This window comes from Ischnura elegans, chromosome 6, assembly GCF_921293095.1.
Source record: "Ischnura elegans chromosome 6, ioIscEleg1.1, whole genome shotgun sequence".
In the NCBI taxonomy this organism is placed as follows: Eukaryota; Metazoa; Arthropoda; class Insecta; order Odonata; family Coenagrionidae; genus Ischnura; species Ischnura elegans.
In genome coordinates this window covers 34,740,824-34,767,355 of record NC_060251.1, presented here as the reverse complement: position 1 = coordinate 34,767,355, position 26,532 = coordinate 34,740,824, and the positions used below count along the sequence as shown (strand labels likewise).

General features: G+C 37.6%; 1 protein-coding gene across 3 annotated transcripts; it reads right to left on the bottom strand.

Moving 5' to 3' along the window:
* Positions 1–1,996: 1,996 nt before the first annotated feature.
* On the bottom strand, positions 1,997–26,465 carry LOC124160331 (nucleolin 1-like). Of its 3 annotated transcripts, XM_046536169.1 has the most exons (11): positions 26,278–26,465; positions 26,012–26,067; positions 25,865–25,935; positions 25,696–25,786; positions 24,744–24,901; positions 15,317–16,263; positions 12,383–12,460; positions 11,765–11,827; positions 10,178–10,234; positions 9,278–9,358; positions 1,997–2,581 (listed from the first exon to the last, which is right to left on the bottom strand). In XM_046536169.1, the coding sequence occupies exons 1-11, from the start codon at positions 26,374–26,376 to the stop codon at positions 2,426–2,428; spliced, it is 1,857 nt and encodes a 618-aa protein (XP_046392125.1). In that variant the 5' UTR covers positions 26,377–26,465; the 3' UTR covers positions 1,997–2,425. The 3 variants fall into 3 exon arrangements, with proteins under 3 accessions (XP_046392125.1, XP_046392122.1, XP_046392124.1); XM_046536166.1 differs by lacking the exons at positions 9,278–9,358; positions 10,178–10,234 and adding an exon at positions 8,500–8,980; XM_046536168.1 differs by lacking the exons at positions 9,278–9,358; positions 10,178–10,234; positions 11,765–11,827 and adding an exon at positions 8,500–8,980.
* Positions 26,466–26,532: the final 67 nt, after the last annotated feature.

Sequence of the window (26,532 nt, the reverse complement as noted above, 5' to 3'; positions counted from 1 at the left end):
TTCTAGATGTATCATTCTCATGTTTTCAGAGAACTGGAGAGCAGACGTAAATGAGGAGAGTGTGGATTTTGGCATCATGGATCTAAAATATGATAATATCATAAATCGTAAATACCTAGAAGTAGGCTAGGACCATTGAAAGATTTCATTCCCTTTAAAGTATTTGTTGGTCTAAGATATAGTGCCGTTTTGCTGAAACCCTAAAAATAACCGTAGAACTTCGTTTCTACAGGCATTGCAAAATGAAAGGAACACATTGATGAACTGACATTTAATGCAACATAAACAATTTAAAAAATTAAAATTGCACTGGTAACAATAAACTGACCGCAAAATTACGCCGGGATGGGCTGCCTTCGGGGAAAAGGGTCGAGGATTATATTTGCCCAGTTGCCGAGGAAAGGGTTCCGGACCCCGCAAGAAAGGTCATTAAGGGGAGGAAGCGACTACCTGTACAGTCCCAAGCCGAGAAAAAACTCCGAACGGAGCGAAAAAGAAATTCTCAAACCCTTCGTAGAGCCAAAAGCAACTTCCCGTGAAGGAGCTCGGCGCGAAAAGGTAAAAACAGAACGTCCAGCATGTTCCCTTACCTTCACTGGACCCAGCCTTTTCATTTAATCTCAATGCTTACAGATAAGAATTTTTCGTTTGAGGTAAGTGGAATAACCAAATATAATTAGTTCTAGGAATTTAAATGCCAAAGAAGAAATGAAACGAAAAAAAAGAGAATAGATCTTGGTCTATCTCGTCTATGAGGGACCAATGGTAGATAAACACTGTTGGGACCATTTGTGCTTATTAATTTTGTAATTAAACATCCACCACCAACTTCTGCACCTCAAAATTCTTAAGCTGAAACTCCCAGTAAGACTACCATGCCAGATAGGTTGAAAGATAAGAGCCACATGTAAGGTAGTCCATGTTGAAAAGAAACCTTACAATGTCATCTATGAGTCATACATGCATTAATCTGGCCACAGTTCATGATCCCTTGGCTGCCAGCAGGGAGTCCTTGATGGTAGACCACTCACCCTTAAAGAGGTGCTCCCCAGAATCCCCAACCATGTACCACAGAGAAGTAGGGAAGGGCAAACGGGCAGGAGCACAGTATGACTACAGAATATCCTCCAGCACATAACAGGGAAAGATTGATAGGCTTTCACCTTCAGAGGAAGGCCTCTACTTCAGGCAATGAAAATCAATTACCACCAATTAAATACATTCCACCGCATACAGTGACTAGAGCTGTTTTTTTATGCTGACGCTTGTCCACTGCTTTTCTTTTTTTTTAGTTACATCCTTAGACAGCTGCGGAGGCAGCTGTCAGATGAGAAAAGGGAAGGTTGCAACCCCCTCAAGGGAGATAGCCGGAGAGAGTGGAGGGGTAGTCAGTCGGGTACTACAATATAGTCGGCGGGTCGTAACATCTTTGGCATAATAGGATAAAATTTATGGCATCTCACCTGTACTCTATTGTATTGTTTGGCAAATATTTTTATGATAAGAAACAAAAAATACTTTCATGAGCCCTTTCAAATTTATTTGAGCCTTAATCTTCCGATACTTGTAAGGTTTCTAGCTCTGCTTGAAAATGGCAATCACAGTAAACCATGAGGAAAATTAAGCAGGGGGAATCTCTAATCTGTATGGCATCCAGCCATTGTCTCTCTCCAACCCCTCAGCCATGGTGAGGCACTGCTTGTAGAATATGCTATCAGCTGACAGTGTGTGGCACTTGCAAGCACACTGATGAAGGGTTTAGAGGGGGTAGTGCAAATAAGATGTAAAAAGGAGTGAATTTTGAAGCTAAGTATGGAAAATTTTCGTTATAGTCTTAAAAAATATGAGGCCTGGTATATTTCAGAATATTAAAAGCTTTTGGACATTGATCATGCTCCTGAAGATTCTTGACAGACTTCATATATGGAGTGGAAAAATAGGCAGGAAGCTAAAAGGTAGCTAGTGTGAACTTCTACAGTAAAGTAAATTTATAAGGTTTTTCCGAAAACTAAATATGTATTCCCAGAGTTTCTCAGGACTGGAAATTTCCTGAGTACACTAGTTGCAAATCTAGTGACACCCAGCACACAATTCAACTGCTACAAATTCTGACATTAAGGTATATATTTATATATATATGTATCAAAGAATGGAACAACATCAGCTCTGTACATCAAAACATGAGTAGTCATGTTGTCTGAAAAAGTCAACGGATTCAAGATTGATTGTTCCATATACTTCGCATAAAATTCTTCATATTCAATTGTATGAGTTCTTAAAAGCAAACAATCAAGGTCAAAACATAAACACAATAATTGATAACTATGGCGTTCAAAAGATGAAAAAATATGAATCTTCCTAAGGAATGCAGAATTCCAGCTGTTCACACAGATAAGAGTGACAACACACACGCACATCACAGCACTCAGTCATCAAACTTTATGGAGTTCACTTCCACTGATATTTGACCCCCTCGGTAATTTCCCCTCTTCTTCTTGGTCTTCTCATGCCGAAAGCTTTTGCCCTTGGTATGCTTCAGATCCAAATTAGCACGCTCACCCCATGAACCTCTCGCACCTCTCTGTGGATGAAAAATTGATTCATTATCATGGAATGCAAAAAATTTTTAATGACGCAGAGATATGAGTCATTAGACTACTGATAAATCATACAAGGTACCAAAGTTACCATATTCGACGGCATATAAGATGTACTGGTATATAAGTTGCTACCTTATTCAAATGCCCAGACACAAGTAAAAAGTTTTATTAGTCCGCACAACAGCACAGTAACACCATAACTTAAAACGTGGTTTCTTTAAGTTCTCACACCAAACAAACAATCATTGATTACAATTACCAAATATTTTTATTAAGGACATTTAACTAATGGCAAGCTATTTTGAACATGATACGTAAATTTCAATAATGAATTAAATGAATGAATAGCAAGCAATCAAACTTAATACAATATAAAGCAGAAACAACAAAAACCACAGATTCAAGGAAAACGTTGCCTGTCATGAAATTAGACAATTACTTTCAAAACCATAAAAATCCTTTTTGCTATCATCATCTTCGAAAACGAGAATTTCGTTACATATGTGTTTTTTAACAGTCTTCAGTTAATCTTCCCGCAGTCGCCAAGTATGTATAATTTTTCTGTAGGTGGTGGACTGAAATGCCTTGCCGCTGCGCTGTTTCCATGCACTTTGGCGTAGTTAACCCCTCGTAGTTTATACTGAATTGTATAGCTTAATCTCTTTGTTTCCAGTAGTCATATTTTCCAGGGTATTTTTTTAAACAACTAGTACCAACACTTTTATACAGAGTATCACCGATAGCGGCACGTGTTTTGGCATCACACATAGAACGAGTAGTACAATGTTGTACTATGTGCTACTCCCCGCTTCTCCACAGCGAGCTCTGATGGTGGAGCGAGCACTAATAGTTTCGTTTACTTTTAGACGGGAGCGGTGCGGTGTTGGAAGGAAACCATCCTAGTTCTCTCTTTTGAGGTAATTTTTGTTGGCAAAAATTTAGTTAACACGTTCCGTGCTGATGACGTAGCGTCTACGTCATGGCAGCCACTACCCAGTGACTGATGACGTAGACGCTACGTCATGATTCCCTTTTGCGTTATATTCCGCCCTGAGCGCCAGCCACCACCACTCTTAGGGTATGGGAGAGGGTCAGTCACCACTCTTCGCCTGTTTGCCGTGCGGAAAGCTCCGAAAAAATGTTTTTTTCGATTTTTTCTGTTTTTCTATTTTACCCGGTTTTGCTCTGCAAGGACGTCTTTGGGGGTGGCTTTTTACAATGTATTTTTTTATTACTTTCATTTTATAATGCAGAAAACAGTTGTATATTCTCACAATTGTTCTTATACCTTAAAAAAAAACTTTTACAAATATTCAAAACGAAATAATAAAAAGATACTTTTACATTTGACGAGGATAGGTAATTACTTTATTACAAGGTATTTTATCTTTCTTTATGACTTTTAACGCAATGATTAGATTGTGTTTATTTAATTGGTTTTTACTAGAAGGAATACAGATATTTTTCCCTTGTTGTTATTTTCATTTTTAACGTCAATTAACGCTATCGTGGTAAATTGCTTATCTGGTTGCCTAATTTCGGGCATACTTCAGGTATGTGTATTTTTATCCTTACGATAACAATAAATGCTTCCGTTCTTATACTTTTAAAGTTTCAGAGTGAATTTTATTTGCTATGATTTCATCATGGCAAAATTTGTTGTTATCTCTATGTTTATTTGCTGCTATGCATGAAATAATATATTTGCATAAATTTTACAATAACTTCAGTAAAGTCCTGGTTCCACATTGCAATTTATTTTTACTATTTACATTTAATGCACAATAGCTAGACTTCCCCATCCTTATTTTCACTAGCATTTGAATTAGAGACTCATTACTTGATTTTTTCCATAATATCCGAAATACTTACAAGCTTTCTATTTGGCATCCTCCTCAACATAAAAATGCCTAAGAGAACAATTTCCACTAACCCAGTCACATGCCGCCGAACTCGGAGAAACTGATCCGGCCCGAGGATATATACATCCGAGGATATAAAATGGGCAATACGTGTCCTGAGGGAAGTTTACTAGATGGAAATATTTAACCATAGAAGAATTTCCCCACTTTTTGGCCTTATTTTGCGTGCCTGAATTATCCAAATCTCCCGTATCTCCAATAATTGAAAAGCTTGATATTTATATGACTTGCATTGCTTCAGGAGAGAGAAGTCGCTTGATCAATTCATGTCAATTCTCCAAGCCCTTCAAATCAACAAGAACCTATCTACGTTCTCTGACTCTAACACTCCTCTGGCCCACTGATTATTCAAAATTAGCCCCATATAGACGCATTCAAGGAATCAATGGAAAAAGTAGTGACCCGCTCACGTGACCTAAGTTTGGAAGAGTCTATGGTTCCTTGGAGAGCTAGGCTGGGATATAGTGAATATATGAGGGGAAAGCGCTACAGGTACGCAATAAAGTTGTATATGTTGACGGAAGCAAAGGGTTTGGCGCTGCAGGTCCTCCAACTCAGAAGTGTCTGGAAAAGGGCAGTCGCAGAAGATGGTAAACAAATGATGGAGGATCATTTTGACTGAGGCTAATCCTTTCATATTGATAACTTTTATAACAATGTAGCCAGTTCTAGATTCCATCCAAATGGGAAGCCTAACTTGACGGGGACACTGAGGACAGGCAAGAAAGTTATTCCTCTTTTGGTGCTCTGCTACGAATTAAATAAAGGTGAGGTGGTGGAGGCCTTTCATGAGTATAAAATCGGTATCCTAAGGTGGACGGATAAGAGGAAAGTGCGGATGATCATCGCTGAATTCAGTGCAAAAAATGAACGAATCTACGAAAAGGCGAGGGTGCACGCCAAGAAAGCCACAGGCGGTGGTTGAATATAGCAATTAAAATTGTGGCATCGATCATTGGGATCAAATGATGACTGACTTTCCCATTGAAAGAAAATTCATCAAATGGTACTAAAAATTGGGAATCCACCTACTGAAATCACTGTTGCTGAAATGTAATTTTTATTCAAAGAAAATTTTTGAAAAATTCCTCTCATCGACTTTCTAATTCCAGTTATAGAATCTCTTATGACAATATCTGTACCTTCGATCCCTTTGAGAAGATAATCATCCTAGCCTGCCTCAACCAAAACCAAGGGCTTATTAGGACATTTCCCCGATTATATGAAAAACACGATAGACAGAAAAGAGGAAAACAGAAGAGATGTAGGCAGTGCTTCAAGAAGAATGTCCACCAGGATACATCATATTATAGCCCCACCTGCCTATCTGATTCTCGATTGTGTCTTGACTGTTTCGAGAAGTATCACAAGAATTTGTGATGCAGAAAATTATTTACCCAGCGGGAGAAAATTATTTTTTAATGTTTACCTTTTATATTTTCTATTTCAATATTTATTTAAAAAGATGTTATTTTATGCGAAGTATTTAGAAACTGAAAAATTATTCTAAAAATGCTGGTCAATTTTTGATTTGTAAAACAATATGTTTCATTGCAACAATTCACTGTTTATACAAATTTTCCCTTTCATTTATAAACAAATGTATATCATTATAAAATCTTATCCAGAGGATATCATATCGTTCATAATAATATTTCCACCATAGGGAGCAACACTTTTGCTGGAAATATTTGTAATACTCGCAATATTTTCTTTTGAGCAATAAAACATTTAAAATCGTATTTGAATGTATCATTTCCAGATTATAAAAATAATGTTTGCTGCATTACTATTTCCATTAGTTTTTTCCAGAAAGCATTAAAGTCTGAACGGGTTTTCGCTACAGTACTGACAAAGAGCAAAGAAATGTGGGAAATATGTAGGTGTGTTGCGGGAAGGTATCAAAAGTTTGACAGGATACTTAGAAAATTTAAATTTCAAATTTTTAACAAATGAAGGGTTATTAAAAAAAAAAAAAATTGAGAAAACATGTAGCAGGCATCACAAATCATAAAATCACGTCATTAAAATAATAATAAAAAAATACAAATTTTTGCCAAAAAGTCAGCCACAGGGCATTTTCTTCAAAAAAACGGTCAGCACGGAATGTGTTAAACCTGATAAAATAATTATAGCAGATGTAGAAAAAGTTATGCGAGTCTAGACCTTTATCCGGGCTAAAAATAGCAATCAGTATTGATAGACAACCAGTGTCCTTCACGTAAGACGTAGGTAACTTTTTTGAGACCAAATTTAGGAAAAAAGTGTATCTTACCGAAAGATGAAAAGTGTACCGTCAAATACGGCATGTGTATAATTTTTCATTGAATGTAAAACAAAGGAAAGCAATTTTAACAGTAAAAATCAGTAAAATAGAATGCATTAAAAATTTATGGTTTGAGGCTTATGTCTATTTTCAAGGAATACTGTTATTGAATTGATGGTTATGTAGGCTGATGGGAGGTAAGAGGGAGAGTGATGAGAGGGAAGCTATAAAAAAACGAGCTGGAACGAACGAGAGAATTTGAATGGAATAAAGAGGATTTGGAAGAAAAAATATCTCATGTTGCAGTGTAGTATCTGAGCTCACAGAGTGAAGTTCAGGCAGAGATATTTCTTTTTGGAATCCTAATTAAATAATGAACACCATTGTTAAGAAAATACAATACGAACTTCCTAAGTTGCACCCACCTAATTTAATGGCATTTGCGAATTAAAGCCTTCATAAAAACACTTTTAATTGCTTTACCATATTAATACAATGAGAAGACCACTTGCCTTTGAGGCTTTTCATGCAACTTTGGGAAAGACTATACAATCTATCAGCTCAAAATTCTGAGTCCAAAAGGTTGAACACCTAAAAATCACAAGGTTCCCAATTGCTATCACAACTCATTATTTACATTACCAAAATATCAAAAAAGGCATAATTCTACAACGCACGGTGCCCAAAAAAATAATATAAAATATGTATTTGTATACTGAATGAAAATCTGAATTAGCCAACTTAATTACTTGACCTTAAAATTTTTCCATACACATCTTAACACATTTAGTACAGAGCACGTCAATTGATGTGCTCTGCCAGTCAGGCCAGGAGCTCTTTCTCCGCCTACGGAAGTGACTAATGTCCACTTCCAAGTCTTCCGATCGTGTGAATGGCCTTCAGCAAGCTTCCTTCTTTCAAACCATTTGTAATAAGCAGTATTTGAATGAAAGTTATGGCGTTGAAACCTCCATCTCTTCTTCTTTCTTATTTTTACAGCCGATTTTGACGACTTCAATGAAAATCGGGCCCGCATTGAATGTGTTAATAAGGTAGGTTATGGTGCAAATGATAATTATTGCAAAAAAGAAGGGAGTGGGAAAATGTAGCATATAAGAATGAATGATAGCATACTTCAGGAGATGATAAAACTACGTATATTTGGGATACTAGTTGGGGAGGTGAAGGAACCAGCACTGACAAAATTGGTGCAATATTGTATGGAATGCCTTAGTCAACATGAATTGTAAGAAATTCATCATTAATATAGCTAAGCCCTAACTCTTCCAGCTACTTTTTATGTACTTTGCAATCAGCAAAACTCCTGATTAGGAGAGAAAATGGAAACCATTCAAAATTTGCACCATATACTTCCACAAGAGCTATGATTCAAGACTGTGTAATCTGATTCCTGTAAAAACTTGAACCATCAGGCCAGTCTTGGTTACCAGAACCAATAAAATGAAGACTGATTATACATAAATGAAGACTGAAGACTGTTTATGCATAAATGAAGACTGAAGCAGTCATTTAGATTGCAGTACTTAAAAATAGAATACTATTAAAATTCAATAGCAATGATATTACTGTTTGTCATTAACCAATAATAACCAATTAGAAGGAGAAAACAAATGGAATCACAAGAAATATGAACAGTAATACCATGTCAAAAATTATTGCCTAATTGCTGCATTCATCACCTCAATCTTACCTCAAATATGCATTCAATCGTCAAATTTAATCTTCTTATTTGAAGGAGCAGTATCCATACTAAAAGAACCACTATTCCTATTAAAGCCGCCACTGTCGCCACCGCGACCACCCCTGAATCCTCCCCTGCCCCCCCTGAAATCGCCTCTACCACCCCTGAAACCGCCATCACCTCTGCCACCCCGGAAGCCACCACCCCTTCCACCCCTACCGCCACCACTATCCCTGTCTCCCCATCCTCCTCTGAATCCTCCACGACCACCTCGGAAACCACCCCCATCACTGTCTCTTCTGCCCCTGAAACCACCGCCGCCACCATCACTGTCCCGTCCCCTAAAGCCACCCCCGCGACCACCTCGGCCCCTGAAACCACCACTGCCACCGTCGCTGTTCCTGAACCCTCGGTTGCCCCATCCGAACCCTGCCCTCTTGGGCTGGTCCCAATCGTTACCCTCATCCTCTTCACCTTCCTCGCCGTCGCCCTGGAAAAAGAACGAAAAGGACCCAATTAGGAAAACAACATAGCATGAAAGGGGAACTCCCAATTACAGTATCACCGACAAAGGTGCAATGTAGACGGTAGCACTATTCTGCCGGTTAATTTATCCTAAAAAGGGGAACGAATGAACTCCGCCCCGTAAGAAAATCATCATCATCATCACCTAAAAAATTAAACAGACTGAATTAATTTCTGTACGTCAAACGAGATTTCTGAGTGGCCCTTTCATGCGATGTCGCTCCCTCATTGTGTCCTGAAAAGCCAAACAGATATTCATTACCTTAGCCTCAAATGAGTTGTCACACAACCTTGGATCCAACTCCACCTCGTCCTCTCTTACCCTCCTGAATGGCTCGCTTTTCTATACAGAGAAAGAGAGACAAATTAATGAAGTAGTTAGGATTCACCCTAGTTCTTTCGAACATTATACTATGCCAACATGAAAAATTGACGCATAGTCGCATTTTTCATAGTCTCTTAAACCAAGATACAGGAGCAATGACAGTATCACGGAAAGTTACTTGGGATTTCCACCGCGTCAGGTCACCCATCACGGCTGAAAGAGTCGATGAACGAGCCCTCCATTCTCATTAGGGCATGACAAGGCCATGCCCTGATGATGATGGATATTTATGGATAACGTATTCATCAAAACATCGGTCATGATGGAGAACTTGACCTGGCACACATCTCAAGTAGCCTTCCACAAATATATAGGAAATCAAAATCTACAAGTGAATGTAATACTAAATATAAAAACTGAAAGTGCGGCACCAACAACTTAAGCAAAGATGCTTCATCTATCCATTACATGAGCACCATTAACTTTCAATCCCTCACTTATGGCTTGGAAAAATAAATCCTAGATAAGTTAGTCAAAAATTACTGTGACCACAATAGAGGAATGCATTAAATAGAATGATAGAATAAAATGAATGCCAGCACTTGTTTCATTAAAGTTGGCTTAAGTAGACCTAATAGAATATTTTAGCCATTGGCAACTTCAAGAAGTGAAAATTGGGAATTCCAGCACACACTAGAATCAATTAACAGGAAATTAAGCATGATAAGAATCTATAACAAGCAGAAACATTTTTCAAGTAGAGGGAGAGATGATCAGAATAATAAGATAACTTAAAGATGAGAATATTAGTGTCCCCAGTACATCAGCACCACTCACCCTCCTCTCTGCAGCACTCATCTGGAAGCTGTCACCTTGAAAACTGTCATTTGAGTTCTGCAATAAACGATAAAATGTATCATCAATCTCATCAACTTAATAAAGAAGAAAAGGTCTTTCTATATAAATGAAAATTTGTAATGAGGGTATTTAGTCGCTGTGTATGACATGTTCACTGCTAAGCACATCTATTGACCTTACACCTGCAAAGGAGAATGTTGATGAAAGCACTCCGTTACTTGCCTTTTAACAAGTATAACATATATATTCCACAGAGAAATTAATTACCAAAAACGTGTCATAGTTCCCACACTTCAAATACCACTTTAAAGGAAATGAGAGGCAAAATGTCCACACTATGTAAAATTTGTGAGACACAGTAGTAATGGACTTCATTTATGATTCAAATCCACTTAATTTCATACTAATTAGCATAAATTAATTACTTCACCACTAAGTTGATTTTTCCAAACTCAATCGTTATCATAGCCAATTTGGGAGGTCAGGTGAATGATATTGGAATTGGAAAGGCTACATGGATCTTTACAAAATAGAAAAGCCGAGATTCTCAGAAAACATGAAGAAAAAATTCAGAACCACAAACGCAATACTATGAGGTCCTTAAATGCAACTATGAATCACATTAGGGAATAGCAAGTTGGAGATTGTTGCTTGCTCACAGGACCAGCCAACAGTTTGCATTTTTTCTAAGTGAACTATTTTTTCAACAATTGAGTTTTCAAAATCATATGATTAGTCACTCACGTAAAACTAATGGTGATGACCTGATGGCTTAATATCATTTGGTGGTGCAGCAGACCCCAAATATAACATTCATATGGGATCCAACATTTTAATGTAGAGATATGAAAATAAATGTACAGGAAAATCTCCCCAGGAAAGGATTTGATAACTCATTTCATTGCGATTACATGATGGATGAAATTCACAGCAAATAACAAGCTATGAGTCTCTTCATAGCAAAAAAATTCTTGATTTAATTATGAAATGCAACGATTCTAAGGAAAAAATGTTTCACCAAATGGTGTTCAAATTTGCATTTTGTGGACTAGTTATCAAGTCATGCTTTATTGAACTGAGTTCACCACATTATGATAATTGAAATGTGATCATTAACGGGTAGACAGATCCCAATATTATCCCTTCAATGAACTATCAGTGAGTGTAAGTAAGCAAACATTCTAAGACTGCAGAAAGACAAAGGCACAACAATTAATACCATGTTGGCACTCATAGGCAGTAAAAACGAAAGAAACATTGTCAAACTCGTTCATATCTGAAGTTAAATGAGAAAAATTCACACACTCATTAAGGCTTAGTACCTTGTATTTTATGTAATAAAGAAAATAGATTACAAAAAATCAACAAAAAGCAAAAAATCTCATTCCAAGAAAATACAATATCTCAACGTGGTAAAAAACAAATAACAGCAAATGGAAGTCCAGAGACAAAAACAACGGCACCATTTCACACCTCACTCCCTCTCACAATGGAGAAAATACTTCATAAATCTAATATTTAAGGCAACCCCATGCAGATAACTTAAAAACTTTTTTATCTTCTTACTTGGTTGTTGGAAAATGAGTTATTCTTGAAAGAATTTTGCTGCTCTGCAACAGCTGGCTTTTTCTGAAATAAAAAATGTTAGATATTAAACACTGTTACTTAAGAATCCAATAACAAACAAAAATTCCAAAATAATAAATAATAATACCAAACAGAAAATTAACCTCATCAAAATAATAGAGTTTAGCATCACAAGGGTACCTAGGATAAATCCAAGATTAGAGGTTAAAACCTTTCAATTCGAATTACACACACCACCTGTGTTTATAATATTTTGACGATAATTTTAAAATTCCAAAAGACTTTTCAAAATTACAAAAGAAATTTCATAATTTGAGACTAATTCAATAATAAGATGAATAATATTTCTATTATATTAAAAAATCAGAATCCAAAGAATAAATTATTGCACATACAGCCAGTAAAACATAACCCTCACAAACAGTTGCAAAATGCCCACAGAAAACAAATGCCTGGCAAGGTATTACGTCAAAGGGGAGTCAAAAATCATGTAAAAAAAAAAGCACATGGAATGGGAATCACAAGTGAACCTTTCCGCATAAAAAAATATTTTCTCAGACAGCCAGCTGCTATTTCAAAATGAGTAAAATATTATACCTTGATAGGTTGCTCGTCTTCTTCTTCTTCACTTTCTGAGCTTTCCTCCTTTTTCCTTTTCCCAGCAACTGGTACAGTCTGTATGGAGAATGCAGTCAATTTTAATAAAGAACCTTGTAGTGTATAAATATGAATATAAACACTACACACTAGTAAAAAAAACAACTTAAAATTAAAATTGATTGAAAAATGATTCAACATACAATCCCATAATGATCCTACAAGGAGTACTTTTGGACATTACATTCTTACATTGGGTTGAACACACATCATCATAGAAATAGGGGTGGTTTTCTGGCATTACATGTTGATGTATCTAATAAAATACATATTTCAGGTAACCATACCCTAAATTATTGGTATGCAAATAATAACTAAGATATAATTTTAATGCCTCTGCTTCGTTTCTGAACTCATAGACACAAACTACTTGTAGGACAATCTAAAATGAGACAACAAAGAAATATAGACATTTTTAACTTCACAGGGATTTAAAAGTCCGTACTTATATGATATATATAATTATTTCAAATTGGATCTAATACAGTGGAACTTGGTTAGTACGTTTCTGAAGGGACCACGAAAAATGAACGTACTAACCAGGAAAACGTACTAACGAGGAAAGTAAATAATAGCTGTCGGGGTTATTCCAATCAGTGAAAAAGTCGTCATAATTACAATTACTATCGGTAGTTCTCATAGGATCGCCTTCCTGAACTCTTTTCACATTTAAAATCAAGAAAATGAGCGCTACCATGAAAAACAATACCATGTGAATAAAAATCGCAATTTTTCATGGACATCCCGGAGACGATTTCATGATTACGGCGTCTATCTCCCGTGATTTATCCTATATATATTTACAGAACGAGGACGAGTGAAGCTCAGACAAGCGAAGACAAGCCATTTTTCTTTCTCACAGCGTACTCGGAGAATATAACAACAACCCGGAGTAAGTCAACTGGTTTTTTAAACATCATAAAAATTGGGCAAAATTATATTGACTTTCAAATTACGGCAACAGCCGTAGACATTTGCTTCTGGAATGATACCATTTCGATTGTAAAATCGATCGATATATCGACTGATGACACGCAAGATTATTAGATTACGACGTAATTACAAGAAAATTTTATATTAAACAGTTGAAATTTACTTTCAAAATTTGTCTAATGTCGTCTGCTTTCGTTCCGAGATCAATTATTTTTAAGCTAAGCTTCGGGTGGAGATCCTGAGGATCGTCTGCTCCCGCAACAGTAGTCAAGTAAATACGCACGACGTCGAGTTTATGGAACAGTACTGCTTTAGATAATGTGGAAATTGTCTGACTCATTTCTTCATCATGATAAGTCGTGCAATAGCTACAATTGCCCACTCACGAACTTTGTGCGCAGCAGTGGGCACTAGTGATGGGTCGATCATGAACGATTCGATCAAAAAGATTGAATCACTAGGTGAATCAAATGACTCATGATTCATTTCGTTAAACAAGTCGATCATCAATCATCAATCACTCCGACTTCCGGTTTCATATCAATCATCTCGGTTTCCGGTTTGATTCAAAATTTGGAACGACCGATGCTTAATCTCTTTTCGTCAGGGCAGAAATAGTTGTGATAAAATTAAATACTATGTTATGAAGAACTGAATACTTGTGTAATCTTTTTCTTAAATGTTTTCCAGCAGTTATCAGTATTAATAACACCAATACACGTAAAAGGAAAATATTAAGATGACTCCTCTAGGAGAACGTTAAGAAGTAGAAGTTAAAGCTGGTTATATTTTATTGTGCCGTTCATAAAATTATCCTGCAGATCAGATTCATGCATAGTGTGTGGTGTATTTTGTGTTATATTTTGATCAACTATAGTTAGAAATTATTTTATTAGTGTTAAGAAACTGTGGCAGTTTCGCCTTCCCAAATATTTTCATGACACTGCTTCCTTCATTTTTGCAATCTAATTTACTCATCTAGGAATTCACAATTAAAATAGTATATGAAATGATAATATGGATAGCAATCAGCGTTACCAATGCTCTTCGCAGATGAGGCAGTATTTATTCGATTATTCAAAGTGATTTATTACATCCATTGATTGAGTCTTTTCGATCATGATTCCTTTTGAGTCTTTTCGATCATGACTCCTTTGAGTCTTTTCGATCATAGTGATTGAATCTTGATTTGAGTCTTTTCGATCATAGTGATTGAATCAATTGATTGAATCACTTATGGGACTCGAGTCAAAATGATTGAATCACTAAAATGATCGACTTTGCCCATCACTAGTGGGCACTCCCAAGCGCTCCAAAGGCAACAGAAGGTGAGGAGCTCGGGGTGGGGAAAATTGGGGCTTCTTATTGGTTGTAGTTTTTCATAGTCAGACATTCTCGAAAAATGGCCGCATTTTATTTTTCATCACGTCACAAGAATTCAGAAATGCATTTGGATAAATTACGGTAGAAGAAAGAGATGTGGAATGAATGGAAGAATGTTAATGACTAATGATAATAAATTAAATCATGAATTCAGACGTTTGCGACCCTTAAGAAGACACTAGAGAACGAATTGCGGGTTGCGTCACGGCAAGCAATTGAGCGTACTAACCAGGAAAGCGCAATTTTTTCAAACGTACTAACCAAATTCTTTTACCTGTATTTTGTTCGGATGGTACCGGGACCGAGGGAAATCGCCGTACTAAGGAGGAAAACGTACTAAGGAGGAACGTACTAACCAAGTTCCACTGTAGTTTAAGACCAAGTCATTAAAATTGTTAAAGATTCTTAGAGTTATTGAGATTTCCTAAACACAATGCAATTAAGACAAAATACCCTAAACATAATATAATAAAGACAGCATTAAGTTTAGAGATCATTAATACTATGCTGTGATGTGTCATGGTTTTCACATATGAAGTTGAGAGCTGAATAACATACCTTAGCAGGCTTTTTCTCTTCCTCTGAGCTTTCTTCCTCCGAACTTGAAGATTCTTTCTTTGCTTGGGCCTTGGGAGTTGCCTGCTTAGCTTTTGGGGCTGGTTTCTTCTCTTCTTCATCACTGTCATCAGATTCCTCAGAGCTAGACTCCTCTTTCTTCTTGGCAGGTACAGGTTTGGGAGTTGGTGGTGCTCCCTTCACCTTAGGTGGAAGTTTCACTGCAGCTTCCTCTTCACTGCTTGATTCTTCAGAACTGGACTCTTCCTTCTTAGCGACTTTTTTCGGTGGAAGAGCAACAGGTTTCTTGGGTGCTGCCTTTTTGGTCTCCTCTTCGGAGGAAGACTCTTCTGAAGATGATTCCTTTTTAGGTGGGGGCTTCTTGGCCACAGCTGCTTTTGGAGGCGGAATGGCTGCTTTGGCAGCGGGTACCTTTGCTTTTGGCTTTTCATCCTCTGAAGAGTCTTCTTCGCTTGATGACTCCTCCTGCTTCTTCTTCGGTACAGGGGCCTTGGGAGTAGCAGCTTTGACGGGAGGTTTTTGAGGTACTTTAGCCTTCGGAGGTGGTTCTCCATCATCAGAGGACTCCTCTTCACTTGATGATTCATCTTTGCTAGGCTTAGGAGGTGCCTTGACCGCAGCAACTGGCTTTGCAGGTGTTTTTACCTGTGCCTTGGCTGGTGGTTTAGGCTCATCATCAGATGAATCTTCTTCACTAGACGATTCATCCTTCTTAGCCTTTGCTGGGGGCTTGACAGCAGGAGATTTAGGAGGAACTTTAGCAGCAGGCACAGCCTTTGCTTTCGGCTTCTCGTCTTCAGAAGAATCTTCCTCACTAGAAGATTCTTCCTTTGTTGCAGGCTTGGCCACAGCCTTGGCAGCTGCTTTCTTGGCTGGTGTAGGGGCCACTGGTTTCTTGGCTGGCACAGGAGCCACTGTCTTGGCTGGTGCTGAAATAATAAAAGGTGGACCATCGAAATAAATCAAGCAGCGGTGACAGCTCATCATGACCCTCATTTTAATTATGACTCATTGACAAGAGGTACCCAAGTTATGTGAAATGTGATAATTCATCTGCGGAGTTAATTAATGTGTACAGGCGGTCCCCGACTTTCGTACACAATGCGTTCCCGAAAACTTGTACGAAAGTCGAATGTACGAAAGTCGAACCATTGACTTCCATACTAATTAGGGGTTACGTTCCAAAAGAGCGGAATATACGTACTAAAACCTTTTTTTTCACGGATTTTATTTCAATTGACTTAATTTTAAAAATATGTTAATAAAACTCCTCAAATCATCTAATTTCTTTCGAAAATTAACGCAGAAAATGCAAATAAAAGTTTAAAAAACAAGAACTTCGTTGGCTATCGAGTGAAACTTTCTCTTGGCGTTTAAGTTGACATTCCACTTATTACGTCCACTATAAATAAAAAGACATATCAAGAAGCAAAACAAAATGTAGTTGTTGAACCCGCACTCTGGATACCTTTTAATTTTTACATCAAAATTCGACATTTGGCAGGTGACATTCGTGATCGCTTATATTTCGCATGTTATTCAAAATAGACAAAAGACAAACTGAATTCGGGTGATATTTCGTGCAATATCGTTGCTGAAGCTGTACATGAATTAAACAGCATTCAAACGAAAAAACACAATTAGAAAGAAGATCTTACTAGTTTTATTGAAAGCTATTTGATGATGTCTAGTCAACTTCTTTTGAAAAATATCTTCAATGAAGGCTTTCTTCTTCTCTTGATAAAGGAGCCTGTAGCAGGCAGTCTCTCTCCCAAATAATTCACCTAGATTAGAGTCAACTAATTCTAAGACCGTGGTCAACTACCAACAATTCCCTTCATAATATACGTTCCTATTGTTCGCATATACTGCCATTTGAAACAATTGAATGCTGGGATGCGCAATAAACATCGCGGGAATTTAAAAAAAATAACAGACCAACGTCCAAAAGTCCGAATTTAGCGTACGAAAGTCAAGTAAAAGGTGTCAATTTTGAACGTACGAAAGTGCGAATTGTACGAAAGTCGAATGTACGAAAGTCGAGGACCGCCTGTATTTCCATTTAATACAGACTCCACCAAAAGGAAAGAAACTTGTGTGTGTCATTTCATTGAATAAGTAGATTTTCTGTACTTATTACGTCCGCCAGGCTTTCTACATCGATGAAGCAAAAGTTCCTCTTCACATACGTGATGCATGGTGTAATGGTAAGTATTCATGAAACATGTACCATAAAATAATAAAAGGCCTGTAAACCTGGGAAAAATGTAGCATTATAATAACACCGCCAAGATTTTCCAAAACACCGAAATGACATGGTTTTAAAACGAATTTTAGCAGAAAATAAAACCACTTTCACGGACCTCTAATAATAACATAACTGTCCAACAATTGCATCTACCATGGATAGCTCAATGGAAATCAAATTGACGAAATATGGATCTAAAATGACAATAGCTACTTATCATTTACACGAAAATAGGCATTATTGGTGTGATTTCTTAAAAAATTTTTATGAATAAATCAGTAAATTTCTTACAAAATGATACCTTAAAATATTCTCATTTGCTTTACAGTAACCTGCTTGAAAAGTGATCATGAGGAAAACATTTTTCTGCCAAGCTCTTGCCTTCTGAATTCGTTTTGGCATTTCCTAGTCGTCTTCTCATTCAGGTTTCCATTGTAAAATTCATAGTTAATTCTAGGTTTCCACGGTCTAATTATCATCATAAATTCAGTCTGTAGAAGGCATTTCAGGCAATTGTAACAATCATCAGCCGCACGTTAACTGAAAATATAACAATAGCAACAGACTCATCAATGCAAACGCAGCAGTATCTCTGATGTCACCTATCGTTAGGAAAATTCAGGTCTGGCTAAAGGTTGCGAGTGAGAAAATGGAGGGAATAGGGTGGCAGGGAAGAGAAGTGTCAGATTTTTTGCCAGGGTAAATGAACACTTTACCTTTACCTATCTTCCAATCAGTCTTAAGGACAGTGGATTCGGGTATGGGGTACACTTTCGAGGGCTGGGAACCAAGTCCAAGACTTATACAGTAAAAACTCTCTTAAACGAAACTAAAGGGACCGAAATTTTGTCGTTTCGTTGACCGGGAGTTCGTTCCCCGGAGGTGATGCGCACGTTGCATCATTCTAGGGGCTCGGAAATTGAAGCAAGTCTGCATGCGTTATCTTCATTCTACCTTCGCATACTTCAAAACAGTGCTTATTTCTTCAGCTGCAATGCAAATCGCGGGCAATAGACCACATTTAGGAAGCCTCAGTTCGTATTATTCAATCACTTCGCGTGCTTTTTCATCGGTTTTCAAAAATGTATGCAACGTAGCGGTGAGTGCGAGGCCATCCCTTTATTCTCAATATTTGAAATAGAGTACATGTATTCGCGAAGTTTGCACTGAAAAATTAAGAATTCGATAGATTTGACCATTACTAATATAAAGTTAAAGTAACAGCGCCAATTATAGCTTCATCATGAAATTAAGATCGCTCTACCATAACGGCGCGAGTGCGACTTTCGTCGACCCATTAAAGCTCAGTGGGTGGCAGCATTTCTTTATAGTAGTCGAATCCAGAATACGCCATAGCAATATTTGCGGTCACGGGCTTCGTAAATAATTCATTGTACTAGCATCATTTCCATCGCATTCCGGATAGACAACTGCCGATAAGAAAACATCACGTCATGTCACGAAGTAAAATACGTCACGATTTTGATTCGGATTCGGACACGGCTTCGCGGATTACGAAATTTGAGTCTATTCTAGTGAACTAATCAAACGACCCTTCAATATTCATGACTTTTGAGAGACCCTGCCAGGTTTCACAGCTTTCGTCATCACTCTCCATCGCGTGGTCGCAGTTGACTGCAAACCGGATTGACAACTCCCGATTAGAAAACAGCTTGGAAGGCCTCATGCAGGAGTTCTTGAAGTAAAATAAGTCACGATAATGATGCTGTTGACTGCAAACCCGGTTTTTGCAAAATAACTAAATATGGTGACAGGTGCGACACGCTTCCAAGCTTTGCAAAGCCCTTGAAAATGGTCCTCTTCAATTTCGCCGATCCCTTACATCCATTCGACAAACCAAAAACTCCTCTAAAATCCGACGGTAATGCCGCTTTGCCGCAGAAATGACCCCTCGGTCGAGAGGTCGCAACTTAGCTATTGCAGTTGGGGGAAGAAAATAACACGCACATTTTTTATTGTTAGTCCTATGTTTGGGCCCGTGCAGCGATCGAGGAAGAAATCTACTTTCCCCATGAGTGCATCAACTCCCGCCAACCACCGCTGAATTAATCCCGCTGTCATTCATGGATTTTTCCTGCTACCACAGGGGTGAGGCATCACCATTGGCCCAGTCTAAACATGGCATGTTTAGACTGTGTCGTCTTCTTCATGCAACAATTGCCGGCCGTCGCAAACCTTTTTCTCAGGAGAAAATCAACACCGCTTCACATCACGTTAGGACATCGCTACAATCGCCGACAGACAGAGACTGACCTTTAGTATAAAGCACTCAATTCAAGTAACGTCTAGATCAATGGGAAATGTTGGCTTTCGTGTCTTAAGTGCGAATATTTTTTATCCAAGATTGCGGCAAATGCAAAAGTTTCTCCTATTTTTTAGATGATGTTGAAATAAACAATGTGAATGAAACAAGAGTAACTACTGAGTCATATATTAAAGATAATTAAGAGATGCAAATTTTGGCTTTCATCTTCTAGCGTGCACATTGTATCTTCCGTAATTTAGTTAAATTTTAAAGAAGTTATCCAAGATGGCGGCCAGTGAAAAAAAATGCTTCTCGGAATTTACGCGTTGTAATTCTGTAAAGTATCTAAAACAACCGTCAAAAGAATGCGTTCGAAGTACATAGCTCTAGATATCATATCTTTGAGCGTGTAAATATTGGGACATTGAGTTATTTACGAAAGTCAGCATTAACATTTTTCGCAATTCGCCGCGAGCCGCGAGTTGGGGTCAGCGGAAACACACGACGGAAGGCTATGGTTACGGTTAATGATGACGATTCTGATTGGCTTAGTCAGTGGAAGTCTCTGCCTCCAACGCTACGAATATTAAATTATTCATATGAAAATAAAAATTTAACCGGAAAAATTGGTTATTGGGAGGTGAATTTCACTCGATCACGCCGAAATTTCATTTCGTTGATCGGGAGTTTTCGTAAAAGAGGAGTTCGTTCATCGGGGTTTTTCACTAATGTGTTTACATAGGCAATTCGCCGGACCAATAGCATTTGTTCGTTGAACGGAGTTCTTCGTTTAGCGGGAGTTCGTTAAGGTGAGGTTTTACTGTAACCCCGTGGCATCTCAAGAGGGAAAGGACAGAGGAAGGAAAAAGGATCGGAGGCATCGCCACGATGGGAGCCCGACGACACCTCCAGGGGCAGGATAGGGAAGGAAGGGCTGGATGGGAATACCATCGTTGCTATAGAAGTGACCAGGGCCCACTACTGGCAAAACCATAATTTAATGTTCCTACAGAAAGGAAAGATTTTCCTATGAGGATGAAAAGTCCTACGATTTTCCGTAGATAATGTCTTAAAGGACCATGTGTCATCAAGGCACACAGACCAATAATTGTGCTTCGAACACACGTGCGCAGATAAATGCATGGGCAGTTTCTGCACGTGACCATGCCTTGAAACATGATACAGTGGAGCGCCGCAAATCCGAAATCCGGTAATCCGAAAATCCGCTTAATACGAAATCAAAATCAGGAAAAAACAAAACTTTATAAAATCTAGAAAAAACATGGTTAAATTAATTTTTGAAAATTACAGTATGTTTTTAGGTTGGAAAATGTAATAAACAAAATAAAACAGTGTCAGAGAACAAAACTACATTGGTTTAAAAAAGTCCGTAACATTTTTTTGTCGGAGAGAAGAACAACGTAGGTTGTGATGCTACCTATCGGATTTCTTTGCAACTACGAACTCAAGCGGTAGCCGTGCAGAGCGTTGCCGTACGGCTTACATAATGAAGTTGGTTGTTTCTCATACCGTATGGACGTGAAACGGCGTTTCGGCGATTAAAATATGTAGCTGCACGTTGTATTTAATAATTTATCGTTAAATTAATAACAGTCCGCTTAATCCGAAATATTCGCTAATCCGAAATGGGTCCGGTCCCAATTATTTCGGATTAGCGGGATCCACTGTAGTAATATCGATTCTTATTTTGATCAGTCAATCGTAGTTCTACTATCAAGTTTGAGAGTTTTTTTTAACAGTTTTATGACAATCTCCACGTAGATTTGTTTTTTTTTACCACAGCAGACTAAATTAACGGCTTATTTGCGGTTTTAAGGTTTTCACGGTGGAGTGGGAGCCCTGCATTATCATGACCAACTGATGTCAACAGCATCAATGTGAGAAAGACATTCCTTCACTGCTGCATGATGCAGCCCAAGGTTGATAAATATCTTTCCAAACACGGTAAGTCCTCAACACATGAACAAGATGCATTCTGAGACCTTGCTTGTAACTAGATAAACCTAAGCAAAGGATTGAAAAGTTTGTTTATCCTGCAAAATGCAACACTGCATTGCAATTGTGCAAAAAATCACATTTGCAACAAACTGATAAGCTCTGATGATGCCCTTGAGCACAGTGCATGAAAAGAACTTAAACGTGGCATAAAGATTAGGATGTAGCATAGTGTAGACTCACGTAAATGCCATTCTTGTACGTGGAACTTCATAATAAAGTTCTTTTTGTAGCCCCTGGGACTGAGGTTCGCAATTTTGTAATAACGAAAATTTAACACTAACATTTCTTGAACTATAGATTGGATTAGCCTTTTCCTCAGGACCAACGATTTGCTAAGTAAAAATGAGAACTGTTAAGGTGGCTTACAGGGTAGTATGTACATGTTAACAGCTTCATTGGGGCCCATCACAGGCCAATTTCAAAGAATTTGGAGGTGATTCATGTTATGTTAATAGTGCAAAAAAGAGGTTACTTCTTCCCTTTCCCATCAATTTCCAGCATTGCTGAATTTGGAAACTAAGCAATAAATTTCAGCTCTAGCAATAACTAACAAAGAAATATTTTTGTCTACCTGTAGCCACTGTTTCCACATAGAATTTTTAATACCACTTATATAAATACTGAAAAAAAGGGCAAAACTATCTAGAAAGTTCATTTCACCTTTCTTTTACCTCACAAAACTTGAAAAAAGGTGAAATCTGAGTGCACATGAAAGTTTACAAAAAATTAACTTTACTTTTTCTGCAAGTTTTGTTTCACTATTCTAAGAACTTTTCCCACAGTAAGAACTTAGACAATACGTGAGGTTTTATTCATGCAATGAACAGCTATATTAGATTGGTTTTAGCAAAATAATCAAGACATAAGTTACTTCCCCAGGACAATTACAGTAAAACCTCTACGTAGTGAACCTCTTTATAACGTAAACCACCACACTTCGTAACCACCCATACGGTACCGTCAGATTTACATGTAACTTTATGGGCAAACCTCTCACGGTTCGTACCTCTTTATCTCGTAAAACCTCCATTTATCATAGCAAGGAGACACCACCGAGATGGCCTACAAGAGACTACCTCCACAAATTGTACTGAGACAACTAGAGACCATTAATGCAGCCACAATTACATACATGGATTGAAATTTTCAGCTATATAAGTTTCACACTTATATTTTATCTTATACACCTTTAATATGCTGTAATTTTCATGTACACCATTAGTTATGGCCATTCTATTACATACGAGAACATATCTAACAGTAAATAAGAAAAAGGTATCCAACTATTCCAAGACTTAAGATTTTAAGTGATTGTAGAATTAAGACATAACACATCACATATGTCTGGCCTGCATATTCATGCCACGAAATCTGACTCTTCTGTCGTGAGCCCGGGACGTCAATTTGTAGCAATTCTGCACATCACTCCACGCGCAACAATGTTAGGTGTAAGAGACAACTTAGCAGCTGATATGCTGTAGAGCAATGAAATTTTTTACAGCCGCCACCACATTCCATTGCAGTTTGCCCAGCATTCTCGCCAGTAAAGCACATTGTTTCACAGACCCAGCATTTTTGTGTGACCTGTACAACAGAGTTTTTCTTCGGATTCCTACGTGCATTGTAGTTTGGAGAAAGGGAATTCGACGAAACTCTCAAAAGCACACTCAATTTATAGTCTAATTTTAGCAGTAGTCACATACTTATTTTTTATTATCTTTAGCGAGTCATATGCTATAAAAATTAGGAATCAATTTTCTAAAGATTTTATAATGAGTATTTACTATTATTACGGAGGCTTCCGCAGTGTATTAATTGGTGATAAATACTTCCTTGCTACCAGAAAAAAAACTTCCTTTCTTCTCGAAAAAAAATTGCTTGTACTGGAATTCTGTAAACTCATGGATGACAGCATCTATATTCCAGAAGTGGTTGCGTAAGATTGACTTTTAAATGGGTATGAGCAATGGAAAAGTTGTGCTCACTCTTGACAAATTCACAGGCCATAAAACTGAAGGAATAGTGTTGAGAAATATAAAAATAGTTTGGTTGCTGGTGCTTAAGATTAGCACCATAACATTAACCGAAATCAAGAGGAATATCCACCAAAATAATTTAAATTGCCCAATATGAAAAATGATTCTATGGCATAGTATTACGAATTTTGAATTTATTGATGATACTCATCCAATTGCTGAGGAGATACCTTCATATGCTATTCTCAGCAGTTTTCACCACGTCTGATTGTGAAATTCATCAATAGCTTTGAAATAGCAACCAACTACATTAAACAATTGACTAAGAACCCGATCCAACAAGACTCCAGGAATCAAACTGATGATAGGCAGCAATTAAATCAACATTTGCTAGGTTATAAGAGGCACCCTCAATTATTGAAGCAAAATTTATTCAAATGAAAACTGAGAATTTGATGGCATTCAATATCAGAGAATAATGGGGTGCATAGAGGAATAGTGTCCATAAAAAGAATATTATTTCAGTTTCTCTTACAAGATGGCACTTGAAACATTGCAATCTTAAGCACATGCTAATTTATACCTCACAGCACCTGAAAGTGTAAATATTTTCTTTGTCACTGAGCCACATGTAGATTTGGCTTCATAATTGGTCAAAATAGACATCTTCATGTCTATCGTGACCTAAAAGCTATTGAGGAACCCAGCCTTAATCATAATAAGTACCATATTTATCATATTTTAATTTTTTTCACCTAACCCATTCTGTCATACATAGCACATTTTGAAAGTGAAATGGGTGATGATGTATGCATTCCGAGGCCATCAAACAAATATTGGCGATTTAATAAAAACCAACCGTCACTGAAAAGATTAAATGGAGAAAATCAAACAGCTAACCTTTGGGAGCATCCTCTTCAGAGCTCGACTCTTCACTACTACTCTCTTTCTTGGCAGGAGCAGCCTTCACTGCTACAGCTTTTGCAGGTGCACCCTTCGAAGGCTTAGGGGTTGGTTGTGGCTTTTTCGGCTCATCGGAATCACTCTCGGAATCCGAACTGCATGAAAAGAGCTTTTCAAGTCATAATGTGTTTCTTGTTCGGGTGTAAATAGAGCACCTAATCACACCGTTAATTTCACCCATAAAAATGTACAGCATCACATATGCCATGAGCGCAAGCATAGATCTATCAAGGGGAGGAATACCCACTCGCCTGAATAATACAATTGGGCGTGCGAGTGAAGAAGATATTTTTCATTGCAAGGCACTGAATGAACAAGGACTATCCCAGTAAAATAACCAAGCCCATGATCAGAACTTACATATTATTAAGAGAAAAACGCTATGTTTAGTGATAACTGTACTTAAAATTACTATCAAGTAAGTAGGTAAACAAATTATTTATTTATATTCCTTAAATGGCCATTACAACCTAACCTTTAAGAAGCCATTGTTCAAGTTTCCTCCGAACCTCTGACACTCTACCCGAGGTGAAAAGGAATGAATGCCACATAAAAATTACAGATAGCAGTAGGAGATATTAAGTCCTGGTACACAGTCATGAAAACCTTAATCAAACTGCGTTCGATATAGCTCGGGCAATCTTTAAAGGAGACGTTACTCGGTTAATTTTCGCAATCCACCATGAGACAAATGCATTCTTACATAAACTTGTACATGCTGAATTCCGATAAATGGACCCTCGCAATACGAAACGTCATCTGGTCTACAAATGACGGCATTAATATAAATAAGATTAAATAAGCAATTAATGAGTTTCTATAACCAATACGAGATTATCATAATTGAAAAACATCGACTCAACTCAGAAAATAACATAATTCAACATACCTATCTTTCTTCACCGGCTTGGCAGGGGGAGCTTTAGCAGTCCCATTTGCAATCACAGCTTTCTTAGCTTTCACGGTGTTATCCTCCGATTCTGCGGAATGAAGAAAAACATATAAACACTGCACTACTAACTGTAGTTAATGCCTTACAAATCACCACGCATAATTACCGGAACTACTTTCTTCAGAGGTATCATCTGATGACTGGGCTCCGGCGACGAATATTTTTTTCTTTGACGTCCTGAAATTACAATGCCTTTATTGGAGGAGGAAGTACATATTTCAAATAGATAATTGATAACGGAAGATGAACTTACGCAACATAATGATCCACCAATTCGTTTAACTTGGCACAACCTTTACCGAGGGATTTCTGAAATATGAAAACATATATTAGTATGACATCAAAGATAGAAAAAATAAATTCACACCCTTAGGATTCCAGAATAAGGATGAGTTTCACAGATGATGACCGACAGTTATAGTCAACAAACATTTTCAAACCATCGCCCCGCACCACGTGGAGCGTCGATTGATAGACAAAACGCGTCAATAAAAAATAACTTCATCACATGTAACTTACCGGCTTCCACTTCTTTTGATATAATAACGCAATAGATTTGTCTATCTGGCACAAATAGTCGTGAACAAGGGCCGCAGTTACATCTTTTGTTGAAGCCATAGTTTTGTTAACACCACTTCGAAATAAAATTCCTCAATATGTCTACCAACGTCTTCCCCAGCTTCTCCCCATGAGGTCAAGAAAAGGATGCGCAATTCGAATTCATTTGTTTGGCATGGATGAAGTCACGGATCTGGCCAATGGGAGACAAACATA

Excerpts from the sequence above, each read along its gene's own strand:
- LOC124160331 (XM_046536166.1), bottom strand. The coding sequence starts at position 26,376 with ATGGCTTCAACAAAAGATGTAACTGCGGCCCTTGTTCACGACTATTTG. Across the intron at positions 24,902-25,695 it reads AAGCCGGTGAAGAAAGATAG|TTCGGATTCCGAGAGTGATT; the intron begins GTATGTTGAATT and ends CTTTTCATGCAG. Across the intron at positions 8,981-11,764 it reads ACTCATTTTCCAACAACCAA|GGCGACGGCGAGGAAGGTGA; the intron begins GTAAGAAGATAA and ends TTCTTTTTCCAG.